Here is a 13,481-nt window from a genome sequence, read left to right as displayed (position 1 = left end):
ATATTTTTTCCCCCTTAAAACTGGACTTTATAACTCGCAATTTCGAGGTTATATCTCACAATTTGGAGAAAAAAGTAAGAATTATGAGGAAAAAGGTCAGAATTGCAAGATATAAACTCGGAATTGTGAGAAAAAAAGTCAGAAATGTGAGATACAAACTTGCATTTGTGAGGAAAAAAAGTCAGAATTGGGAGATACAAACTCGCATTTATCAGAAAAAAGTCCGAATTGGTAGATAAAAACTCACATTTGTAAGAAAAAAAGTCAGAATGAAAAAAATCTGAATTTTGAGATGTAAACTCGGGATTGTGAGGGAAAAAGTCTGAATTGTGAGATACAAACTCGCATTTGTGAAAAAAAGAATCGTGAGAGATAAACTTGGAATTGCGTGGGAAAAAGTCTGAATTGCAAGATACAAACTCGCATTTATCAGAAAAGGTCAGAATTGGTAGATAGAAACTCGCGTTTGTAAGAAGAAAAGTCAGAATTGTGAGATATAAACATGGAATTGCAAGAAAAAAGTCAGAGTTGCGAGATATGAACTCTTATTTGTGATATAAAAAGTCAGAATTGTGAGAGATAAATGTGGAATTGCAAGGAAAAAAGTCTGAATTGTAAGATACAAACTTGCATTTATCAGAAAAAGTCAGAATTGGTAGATAGAAACTTGCATTTGTAAGAAAAAAAAAAATTGTTAGATATAAACGGAATTGCGAGAAAAGTGTCAATTTCAAGATACAAACTCGCGTTTATAAGAAAAAAGTCAGAATTGTGAGGTACAAACTCGCATTTGTCAGAAAAAAGTCTGAATTTTGAAATATAATCTCGAAATTGTGAGGGGAAAAGTCTGAATTGCGATATACAAACTCGCATTTATCAGAAAAAAGTCTGAATTTTGAAATATAATCTCGAAATTGTGAGGGGAAAAGTCTGAATTGCGATATACAAACTCGCATTTATCAGAAAAAAGTCTGAATTACAAGATACAAACTCGCATTTGTAAGAAAAAAGTCTGAAATTTGAGATATAAACTCGCAGATCTCACTTTTTTTTTCTTGCGATTGCGAGTTTATATCCCACTATTCTGACTTCATAACTTGCTAACTTGATATCACAGTATTGCTGGAATTACCCTTTTAATTTTTTTTCAGTGTGGAAACATGCTTCCATACATTTCTGAGGAATGAAATAATAAGAAATAATCTGACAAATTGCTTAGCCTGTACCGTTTTATTATTTTTGCTGTTTACTACAATATTTGAACTGGTGTTGTGTTGATTGATCACTTGGGTGCATCTTTCCCTTAGTCATGTAATTTTAGGTTTCACTGTTTTTGTGGGTTGTGTGTGGAATTGCTAGGTTGAAAACATTAAACATTGATAATGCTGACTTATTTATTTTAAAAATTGTTCTGAAAACAAAGCAACCAGCAGAACAAACCGCAGGCTATGTGTGACCCACTGAAAATTGATCTACGCTGCACATCAGCAGGTCGTGATGCACTTAGTGCTGCTAGTGGGTCACACGAATGCTCTGTCCGGTTGTGTTTGGCTTCCCATGCCGCTCATAACTAAATAAAACATGTTGAGGAAGGATTATTTCAAGAGGTAAAATGTCACGCGTATGCAAGAGATTGCAACATTTGCAAAATATGCGATTGGATAAAAGAAATAGTTAACTGATTACACTTCCTAAGGCTGACCGTGACTTTTTTTTTGTTATTATAACTTTTTCACATCTGTTCAGAGACTGAGAGAATGCATCTGTTTTCCAGATTTGATGACCAAGGATGCATCTCTGAGCTGGACTACCAGAAAATACCCACTGGGATCTACTGGCTGGAAATTACAAACTTCTGAATGGATGTTTTCACGTGCGGAGAGGATGCTGGTCTGTTCGTCCTGCTGACCTGCTTTTGGTAGTTTCGGGAGTGTCTCCGTTCCTTGCCATTTTCCATCTCCTGTTCTTCCAGAAAGGCCCACCTCAGCCCGAGAGAAGATGTGACCCAGGCAAAGGAATAATCTGGCTGCCTGTAGCCCCCTCCCTTTCTCCCACACGTTTGGCTCGTAGCTCCTTTCTCTCTGTCTTTCTCTCTCTCACTTGCTCTCACTTGGAGATATTACTACTCACACCGGGGATGGATGTACCGCCTGAAACCAGCAAGCATGTAAAGAAGTCCACAAGTCAAAAGCTGGAGGATCAGAAAAAGGTAAGACATGTGGTTCATTCCTTCCACTTCCGCTGTCTTCCACAGGGCTGAAAGTTCAAGGCCATCAGTAGTGCAAAATGGATGAGATTTTCCACGCCGGTTTTCTTGCTGTGCTCAAAGCTGCTGCTGTTGGGTTTTGTATGTCCTGTTGGTTATTTATAAGCAGAGGTTCAGGTTGTTCTGCACGGGTGTAGGAATGATCTGTAAAGTTGTAACAGTTCAGTCTCTTTAAAATGAATTGATTTCATGTAGTTAATATTCAGTAGGTCAAGAAATCGTTTGCAGTGTTTTCAGCCTCTGCCACCTCAATATATGTGTATGAACACAGGAATAAAGTCTCTCGAACTGCGCTAAGAGTCACTTCAAGAGTATTTTACCATTTCTTTTAAGAAAAACTGTTGTCTCATCATGTAGTACAAACAGAAACTTAAAGGGTTTCACAGCTACCTGTCAAAAGTTCGGTTTATCTTGAAACTGTGATACACAAAATACAACTGTATTTTCAGACAAGGAACTATGGATTAACTGCTTAATAAATAGATATAAAATAACTTTTTTCTGGTTATTTTTATATTATTATTAATAGTAATAATTAAGTGATTAATTAAAGTGTAATTTTTTTTTTTAGGAAAAAAAGTTGGCATTCAACATAAGGATGAGGAAGGGGTTTCATATAATATTTTTAGGTAAATCCTAATTAATATAATATTATTAAATATGTTAAAAAATGTTTCAGAATTTTGTTTAGAAAAAGGTTCCCAGGGAGCATATAGATGGGGAGAGATGTTTAATGTAACTATTAAATAAATATCAATTACATTAAATATTATTCAATTATTACATTTTTTTTTTTTTACATATTAATTTTTTTTTTTTTATCATATATTAATTTTCTTTTCTAGAAATAAATACTGCCGCTCAAAAGTTGGGATCAGCAAGACTTGTAATGTTTTTTTAAAGAAGTCTCTTATGCTCATCAAAACTACATTTATTTTATCAAAAATACAGAAAAAAACAATAATACTGCAAAATGTTATGAAAATATAAAATAATGGTTTTTATTTTAGTTTACTTTAAGATATAATTTATTCATGTGATGCAAAGCTGAGTTTTCATCAGCTGTTACTCCAGTCTTAAGTGTCACATGATCCTTCACAAATCATTTTAATATGCTGATTTATTATTAGAATTTTCAGTGTTGGAAACAGTTGTGCATTTGGAACCTGTGGTTCTTTTTTTCAGGATTCTTTGATTAAGTTAAAAAGAACAGGATTTATTCAAAATATAAATCTTTACTATCACTTTTTATTAATTTAACACATCCTTGGTGAATAAAAGTATTAATTTCTGAAAAAATAAAGAATAAAAATGTACTGACCCCAAATTTTTGAACAGTAGTTTATATTGGAAAAAAAGATTTTTATTTTAAATAAATTCTGTTCTTTTTAACTTTTTATTCATCAATAAATCCTAAAAAAGGATCACAGGTTCCAAAAGAAATATTTAGCAACTCTGTTTCCAGCACTGATAATAAATCAGTATATTAGACTGAAGGATCATGTGACACTGGAGTAATGATGCTGAAAAATGTAGGTTTGATCACAGAAATGAATTCGATTTTTAATGTATATTAAAATAGAAGAAAGTTGTTTTACATCGTAAAAATATTTCACAATATAACAAATAAATGCAGCCTTAATGAGCATTAGAAACTTATTTAAAATACATTAAATATCTTAATGATCCCCAGCTTTTGACCAGCAGTGTGTGTGTGTATATATATATATATAGGGGAAAAAAATTGACAATCAACATAAGCATGGGGGAGGGAATAAAAGTTAGGTTAAAGTTGCTATAGGCTTTTTTATATGCTTGCACTGGTTGGAAGACCTGAAACACTTCATTCAGATTTGGAGTAGCACTGGGAAGTTGTTTAGCGCCTCAGGTCTGCTCTACATTCTACATCTAGGACACTGTCCTTCTGTCGCTCACACTGCAGGTGAGAGTGGAGCTCCTGCTCTAAAGTGTGATTAGTTTTTAACACTTCGCCTATGGACATGAGAGAAGTGTGTGCGCCGTTTGATCTGGATGGAGTCCCGCTGACCTGATTCTGGCTAATGAGGTACCTATGATAAGCCATCTTCTTCCCGAGAGTCCCCAACCTGCAGAAGACACCCAGTAATCTATCAGGCCTGACACCTGCAGCATCATTAGGAGTTGATGAAGTTAGGAACCAGACTTTATTGGGGTTTTTATTTCTGTTTTAGTCTCAGCATCTACCGGGAGGTCCCATATTAGCTCTTTAACAATACAAGTGGCAAAGGAGGGGCGAGGAAAGATGGATGTTTATGTGTGTTGCAGGTGCAAGCTTCTGCTTACCTTTTGGAAAAGTAATTCAAGCCAGTTAGTTTCTTTAGTTTAACTTGCATTCAACTTTGCATTTCATTTGCATTGATATTTTTCACTCTTAATGAACTATTTAACTTGCTTTACGAACAAACTGTTTTGGAAAAATGAATATCATTCTTTTGACAAGACATCATAATAGAAATCCACTTTGTTTATCAGCACACCAATATGTTGATATTGTGACCTTTCCTTCTCTTTGTGTTTTACTGGTGATTTAAACACTGAGACCTTCTGGCTCTCACAAAACACTGACGTAAGTGGAAGAAAAGAAAAAACTGAAGAAGCAGCTTCTTTCCTTCCATTTTCTCATTGTAGTGAATAAAAGCTTTGTGCGGACAGACGGCTTTGATCATCAGTTGCGGAGTACCCAGTGTCCTCCTCATTCATCATAATCATACACTCTTACGCTAATGGAAAGAAGCAGGTCAAAATACAATGTAAACATTGAGAGGTCGCTTGAATTAGACTAGTGAAGTATTGATGAAGAGGTGTCCTCCACAGCTTTCAACTCGGTTCATGTTTGAGAAAGAGATGGCCAGAGGTGTTCGCTCTCGAAACGGGGAAACACTGCATGCTAATGAACAGCAAGAGCTGTTGAATATTTATGAGAGACTGACCATCAAGTATGGCGCTAGAGGTTTACCAAGTGTCTATGAGGAAAAGTAAGAGAATATAGGCATTCTGTTCATGCCAGACATGTTTGGCTGCACAAGCTTGAGTTCTTGAAGGAGTGTTTGAGATAAACGGCTCTGATGTAGCGGTTTCCCACCCAGATGTGATTGTTGTCATCTGACAGTACTTATGTTTTTCAAAAGTACTTAGGAATATGGTTTTAGTGTTGGATTGCTGTTACATTTGGATTTGTAGTATTTTGTGATACACGGTTATTCTCATTTGATTTCACATCAGATACTCTGGTGAAATGCTTTGTTCATTCAGATAAAAATCTGTACTGTTGTTTTGTGGTTATCATAAAATTGTAATTTTAAATTTGTGGGGCTGCAGACTTGCAGGTTCCTAAATATATAATATTGTCCAAGCATAAGTCAGTTGACCCAGTCAGTTATCTCTAGTATCTGTGGGAAAAGCATGTGCAGCTATACTAATGCATGACATATGTTTCATGAATATTTTAGATGGCACATTTTAACGCTAACGTCAGCATCAAAGAGATCATTCTCAATGGCTTTCCTTGCATCTTTAGATGAGAAACCATCTCCAGTGAGCTGAGATAACTGCTTCTGACTGTGTCATCATTACTGGTAGGGGTGGGCTGATATCACCAAAATCTTATATCACGATACGAGTCACTTTATTTCACAGTAACAATATATTCACAATTTTTGTTTTAAATAAGGTATTATTTAAGATATCTTAATTCTTGTTGCCAGTGTCAGTATCACAGAAAACTAATACTAGCCTAAATTAAAGCTCAAGCTCACTGAAGACAAGTAAACACTCTACACGTACAAAAAAAAACCTACAGTAAAACAAAGGAATAAGAAATGCTACATACATTGTATAAAGTAATCAAATGTATAAAAACATGCATATTCTTCGCAGTGTAAATTAAATATATAGTTCTTTTTAAAGTGATTTAGTCACAATTTTCTGTCTTTTGTTGTTTGATAAACATGAATGACAGATGGCAGGAATATTAGACTGCTGTCACTCGGATCCAATACACTGTTACATGTGTTTTCTTTCTCAGCTGTTTGCTTTCATTTAAGACTTAAATTAATGTGTTTGCAAGGATACTTGCAAAGACGGGGATTTGTCACATATAAGTGTGTGTATTTAACCGTTCAAGGCCTATAAGTGGCAAAAACAGCTTGGTTCAATACTCTCGCGCTCTGTGAGCACCACTCAGACAGCATGCACATATAGCAAAATTAATTCTCTTTTGCTGCTGCTTGCGTTTCAGCAGCTTAAAATCCAACTCAGGCTCGTGAAAATGCATAATTACTGCACGTTTTGTGGCAGTTTCAAAGTGAAATGTCCAAAGAGCGGCGCTAAAACACACGTTCAATACATGACCTTGGCACGTTTTTATTATGTTGCCAAATGCACGTATAGCTGTGTTTTTATTATGCTGCTTGAGGTGTGTATTGCGGCTGTTAAGAATTCAAGTATCCAGGGAGTGTCGCTAAAGGTTAATGCTCTATTGTGTACTGGAAACTGCAGTGATTCCTACATATAGTTACGTTTTTTCAATTTTGCAGAAATATATATAGAGGCGTGAGTTTCCAATGAGCCTGTGTTGTTAAAATCACTTGTTTTTAAACCGCAGTTCTTAAAAAGATACGTTCTTGTGACCACGTAGCACAACAGCATCACGTTAGTGTGTAACCACGTATACATCTCTACCGGTTGACAAATTTCTACCAGTTAATCATGTCTACTGGTATATCGCCCACCCCAATTACTGATTTTCGTGATGCTTCATCTCATTACTATGCATATATTTGACCGTGGACCACAAAACCAGTCATAAGGGTAAATTTAATCTAAAAGCTGAATAAATACGTTTTCCATTAATGTATGGTTTGTTAGTATAGGACAATATTTGGCCGAGATACAACTATTTGAATATCTGGAATCTGAGGGTGCCAACAAAATCGAAATATTGAGAAAATTGGCTTTAAAGTTGTCCAAATAAAGTTCTTAGCAATGTATATTACAAATCAAAAATTAAGTTTTGATGTATTTGCGGTAGGAAATATACAAAATATCTTCATGGAACATGATCTTTACTGAAAATCCTAAAGATTTTTTTCATAAAAAATAACTGATAATTTTGACCCATACAATGTATTTTTGGCTATTGGTACAAATAGACCCATGCTACTTAAGACTGGGTTTGTGGTCCAGGGTCACATATTGCAAAATTGAATAACATGATATGGCAATGGTTTAGTTTTATTTACTGATTTGTAAAAATAAAAAATAAAAAAAATAAATAAAGAGAAAACAATAAAGGGCAGATTTACTAAACGAGGCAAATTAGCTTGAGAGAGCAATCCCATAAAAGTAGTGATGGGAGTGTGAAGTTCTGTGGGTGATCTAATAACATTACTCAAATTTGAGAACACAGACACAGCCAGTGCATTTCAACAACGACCAACGCAATCCACCAAGAGCAGCGCAAATTAAAAATAGCTTGGCTTGCCAACTGATATTTTCAGATAACAACTTCCTTTGGCATTCCAAATAAATTAGTGTGGAGAAAATTCCCTTTTACCACACGCTCTCGGTTCCCTGCGGTGCTTCCTCCTACCAGCAACTATCACAGCCATGTCAAGCGCAAAATGGGTCGAGACATGCTTTTTTGAACAATAAAATCAGTAAATTGACTACTGCAAACCTTAGTAAAAAACCTTGCATGATTTATTTAAAATAACTGTGTCCACTCTTTTTCATCACTACCTTAAATTCCTGGCACTGGCACAAGCTGTTAGTAAATCTTTTATTTGTTTGTTTGTTATATTGCTCAGTTTTATCTGCTTTTGTTTTAGGGCTTGCACTGTTTTGAACGATGTAATGTCATGACTGATTCTGAGCGCGCCCATGCATTAATTAACCAAAACGCCCCACTGCTTTGCATATCTGCACAATCTGCTCATGTGCAGCACAGTAGCCACATTTGGCCAGATGCGTATTCCCTTTTTAAATTGGACCAATGGGAAACCAAGTTTCTCATTTTCTTTCTGCCTACAGCAACCACCAGCAAAACGGCCCGGCTGAATGGGGGAAACTGCTGCGTTTGGCAGCTCTGCAGGGCTGTGTTCCCAGCAGAGTGCCCAACTCTACAGAAAGTAGCGTGCTTTATAATAAACGGCTAGATAAATGCACAGCATCATGGCTCATACAGAGGTTATTGTGTCTCCTGCTCTGATTATTAAAACCGTCTGTGGTCCTGCCGCCCACTTTACTCTTATCAGCCCATTCGGAGCACTAATTCTTGTGGCCCCTTTTGGGATGTGCCGGTTACAATGAGCAATTTATATTACATTATGTATAGAGTCTGTGGGAGTGTGAGTATATGATACGGTTAATTGCTCCCATTTATCTTGTCTGGAGGAAGGTACATGCTTTAGCGTAGCCCACCTTCCTCCTGCCCATCCCTGCATGCTGGGAGGATCTGATAGGTGGAGATTTGTGCATATTGGAGTTGAGAGGCACTGGTCCACGTTCTGTCTCCGCTCACACCTGCTCTCCATTAGTTCAGCTTGGCAGGGAGTAGCACGCAATTATCAAGGCCTCCCTAAGCTCTGCGGCCAATCAGAAGGAGCTGTGGATTTGCTGACACTTGTCTGACAAATGCCTGGTGCGCACCACCGTTACCTACCACTGTCATTGGCTGTGTTCAGAATAGCATGCTACTCATACAGTTTTTGTATGCAGAATGTATGCACGTTATGCTGATTTTCTCTATGCCTTGTATATTTACCAAAATGTGCATTATTCATCAGAGCAGACAGCAAGGAGGAATATGGTTTCAGATGATGCAATGTGCTTGACATGTGCTTGACACGTACTTGACACCTTCTGTTTTCAGTATGACTTATGAAGTCAAAGCAATATCTACTGCAATTTTTAACATCTTTTTCTTGACTCATTATTTTATCACTCTACCAAAAGACATTCTGCTGTTTTTACACTTAGTTTCCCTGTTCCATCATCTTATGTTCCATCCAAATAAATATCAGTTTTTTCATACTATTTATCATAATTATTTTTGTTTAATTAATAATGGCAAATACAATTTTCAGAGCCATTGCATATACTGTAAGGAATAATTATGATAAAGCTATTTGTTTCTGACTTTATAAACAGAAACTAGGAAACAGAAACAAAAGATTTTAAGTAGTAATGTCAAATGATTAATTGTGATTAATTGCATCCAAAATAAAGTTTTTGAGTACATAACGTGTGTGTACAATGTATATATAAATACACACACATACACTACAGCAGACTTTTATTTTGACGGTGGTAAGAATGGTTGCATAAATAAATATATGCAACTATAAATATATGTATGTGTATATATATATATATATATATATATAATCTCGGCTTTATATCGGCCACCCTACTCTTTAATGATGTGTGCACACCAAAAGCAAAATTACATATTTGCACGAATAGATTACATACAAAGTCGCGAATAAACACGAATTTGCACCGGACAATGCAAATGACATGAATTAGGAGACGCAGTTGCGTCGACCGTGCGATACCATGTCTGGTGAAAAATTTCAACTCAAGCAGAAAATTTGCAATACGTGTTGTTGTGAAAACCAAGCAGCAGATAACTTATTGACACATCCAGTTTGACATGTCTAGTTGTATCAGAAAATGGAGCAATGAGTGACACAAAGAACATCCTGCAAGTAATTTAGACCAATTACGCAATGAGAATATTCGCTTCGCATTTGGTGTGCGTGCATCATAAGATAACAATATCGGTCGACCACTATTGATGACTTGAATGATTTTAAGTCATCCTGTCGCCCTCTAGTGTATCCCGACCTCCTGTTTGAGAACCACCGCTCTGTACTTTTTTCAAGTGATACTTGATTATATAATACTTGGATTATATACTGTATACTGTGCAGTAACCAGTGTGTTAGTATTCCATGTTTAATGACCAGTGCGTGACATCCAATCACTGCGTAGGTCTTGTAAAGGAAGTCAGTATAATCTCAGTATCATTGCTGCAGTGTCTATGAGCCCAGTGCTGTAATGCCTCCATACCCTTGTCGTTGGCAAATGTGTGCTCTTAGCATTAATAAACTGGGTCTTTAGTAGATGTCAGATGAATAATTGAAGAGTCTACTTTTAGTGTTTCACAGTCATAAAAATACAGTGCTCCCTCGTAACATTGCTGTAACCACGCTTAAAACAGGATGTTGTTTTCCTTCGTAACAACTTGAAAAACTATTTCACCAGTCCTATTACACAGCTTGTCGCTTTTAATCTGCTTCTACTGTTTTTAACAAGCCTGTTTTTTTCTTCAAAGGTTAGCATGTAATTCCGAATCTTCCTTTTTCGTTCGGTTTTATTCAGCTATAAACCTGTTTCCTGGTTCACTGCATGACAAACGTGTTTTATCTTGGGTTAAATAGTGATTTGGCGCTGTGTAACGTGAAGGACCTGCAGTCAAAGGCAGGTGTGGGATGCGGTTTGGGTCTCTAATCTTCTTATCGTGAGCTGGCACACAGTCTAAAGGGCGGTGTTGAAGCAGTGAACCCACTTGACCTCGGGCCGACTGCTGCTGGCAGGAGCAACGCTCCCCTATGTTGCAGAACTAGCACGCTAATTCAAAAGAAGCCCCCTTTGCCCTGCTCCCCCCCCCCGTGATGGAAGTCTGTTGCTGGTCTGGGTCTGAGCCGCGGGGGGATTGGCTGGACGCACCAGCGCCGGTGGCACCGTGCCGAGGAGTCGGACTGTCTGGGTGTCACAATATGACTGTGTCACCATAAAAATGCTTACAGGAAACTGACAATGCGAGAGGACAAATACAACACTGGCCTTTTTCCAGCAAGAAAGGAAATTTGTCACTCAGTGTCGACTTTCAAAAGAAACATCACTTTTGCACGTACATGTCAGTTTGCTGTAATCAACATTTTAGTCTCTCTGTTTCACTCTTTGTCTTTCTTTCTCTCCTTTCTTGACCTTGGCAGTTTGTTGAATGTTGGAAAGAGAATGAGGCGTCAGTGGTTTTACATCTGTTGTTTGTCTGAATATTATTTTTTATTAAGGTAAATGACAGGTTATAGCCATTTCTTACATTTTTTTATTTATGACATTTTTTTAAACTAAGGGTTGAGGATTTATGCTATATCGAAATGAATTATACCTCAAATTATGCAAAATTATTATATTATATTATATTATATTATATTATATTATATTATATTATATTATATTATATTACATTATTATATTATATTATATTATATTATATTATATTATATTATATTATATTATATTATATTATATGTGTTTAACAATAGGTTGACCTAATAGAAATAATGTGTGGTCTATAATTTATTCCCATAAATGTATTTAATTATATAGAGGTAGGTTTGGAATGATATATAATGTTTCTCAGGTTCTGAGTAAATATTTTATTTTATTTTATTTTATTTTATTCAACAATAGGTGTGGTCCCTTTTTGGCTATACTTCAGTGTCATATTTATTGGCCTGTTTGATTCTTTGGACCAAGAGAGTAATATTAAAAAAGTAATTTATCTTCATACTGATATATTATGTTTAACAATAGGTTGACCTAATAGAAATAATGTGTGCTCCTTTGGTCTTTTGGCTGTAATTTACCACCTTTAATGTATTATGTTTCTGAGTAGATGTTTTGTTTTATTTTATTGATTTTTTATTTTTTTTTGTCCTTAACAATAGGTTGGGTCCCTTGATCATTTGGCTATACTTCATTGTCTTAAATTTATTACCTTTTTTATTCTTTGGACTAATAGAATAACATTAAAAAGTAATTTATCTTCATACTGATCTGACATTAAAATATTATTATGTTTAACAATAGGTTAACCTAATAGAAATAATGCATGGTCCTTTGATCTTTTGGCTATAATTTATCATCTTAAATGTATTTAATTTTATAGAAGTAGGAATGCAATGATATATCATTTTTCTCAGGCTCTGAATTTTATTTTATTATTTTTTTGTTTTGTTTTGTTTCATTTTATTTTATTTTATTTTATTATTTTATTTTTCAACAATAGGTGGGGTCCCTTGAGCATTTAGTTTTATTTAGTTTTATTTTATTTTATTTTATTTTATTTTTGTCTTTAACAATAGGTGGGGTCCATTGTTAATTTGTCTAATTTATTGGCCTGTTTTATTCTTTGGAGCAATACAATAACATAAAAAAGTATTTTTTCACCATACTGATGTGACATCAAAATACTCTTTTGAGCTCTTTTGACTTGGGCCCCACTCAACAACCAGTCTGAAACTATTGCAATCAAACAGCAACATGCAAACAAATATCCAGAACACTTTAGCGTCAGTACAGCAACACAATGACAACTACTCAAAACACCTTCCTAGTGCCCGTTGCACTCATATTTCCTCCATAAAATATGTCCAGCTTTTTGCTTTTTTATTTAATTCCTAAGCATTAAACCAGAACCAAACCAATGTCATGACATTAACCTAGTCTTATTTGCTTTGACACTAAGCAAATTTTAACACCATATTGTCACGCACAGATCATTCCTCGATTGAAATTCTGCCTGAATGGCTCATTGAGTTTCAGATCTTGGCGGTTTTTCCTCCCAGGGAGCTGTATCTTGTGGAATACATCCCCCGCAGCCCTATCTAACCAAAGAATTCAAATAGCTTCCCTAAAGCTCCAGGAATCCTTGTCCTTCCTGGTTTACCCATAATGCCAGTCTCTTTGGTTATTGGTTTCACTGTGGTGAGGAGATGAGATTGCTTTGTCCTCCAGCTCGAATGTCTCTCATTGATTGTGGCTATGCAGAGATACAGCAGCGCTGCGCCTGTTACAGGCCGGTGTTAAATCACAGGGAAGCACATGCGCTTGCAGCTGGAATGGGAATTCAAAGCTGTATGGAAAGTATATGTCCACCATAAACTTTCATAGCAGGCTTTCTTCACCCACTAACATGCTGATTTCCTGAAGTACGAGCATGTCAGAGAGGAAAACCGTAACCTAACCCAGCAAAATGTGTTGTTGAAATAGAATCCCATTATTTGGCTAGTGAGGCGAAAGTGTAAGTGAGTTGCTTTGTGGGCTGGGGAATAAAAAAAAAGAACAATTTGTATCTAATATTGCAACCAATATAAATGGTAAT

At 35.9% G+C, this 13,481-nt stretch overlaps 1 protein-coding gene across 1 annotated transcript in view; it reads left to right on the top strand.

The window, feature by feature from the left end:
- Positions 1-13,481, top strand: part of nav3 (neuron navigator 3) — a 374,692-nt gene that overhangs the window by 71,846 nt on the left and 289,365 nt on the right. The window contains exon 2 of the mRNA XM_051107138.1: positions 1,775-2,209. Within this exon, the coding sequence (XP_050963095.1) occupies positions 2,138-2,209 (72 nt within the window). The 5' untranslated portion in view covers positions 1,775-2,137. The remainder of the gene's footprint in view (positions 1-1,774; positions 2,210-13,481) is intronic.

The sequence above is a fragment of the Labeo rohita genome, chromosome 4 (genome assembly GCF_022985175.1).
Source record: "Labeo rohita strain BAU-BD-2019 chromosome 4, IGBB_LRoh.1.0, whole genome shotgun sequence".
NCBI lineage: Eukaryota > Metazoa > Chordata > Actinopteri > Cypriniformes > Cyprinidae > Labeo > Labeo rohita.
Note: the sequence above shows the minus strand (reverse complement) of the source record. Positions and strands in the feature narration are given on the sequence as shown.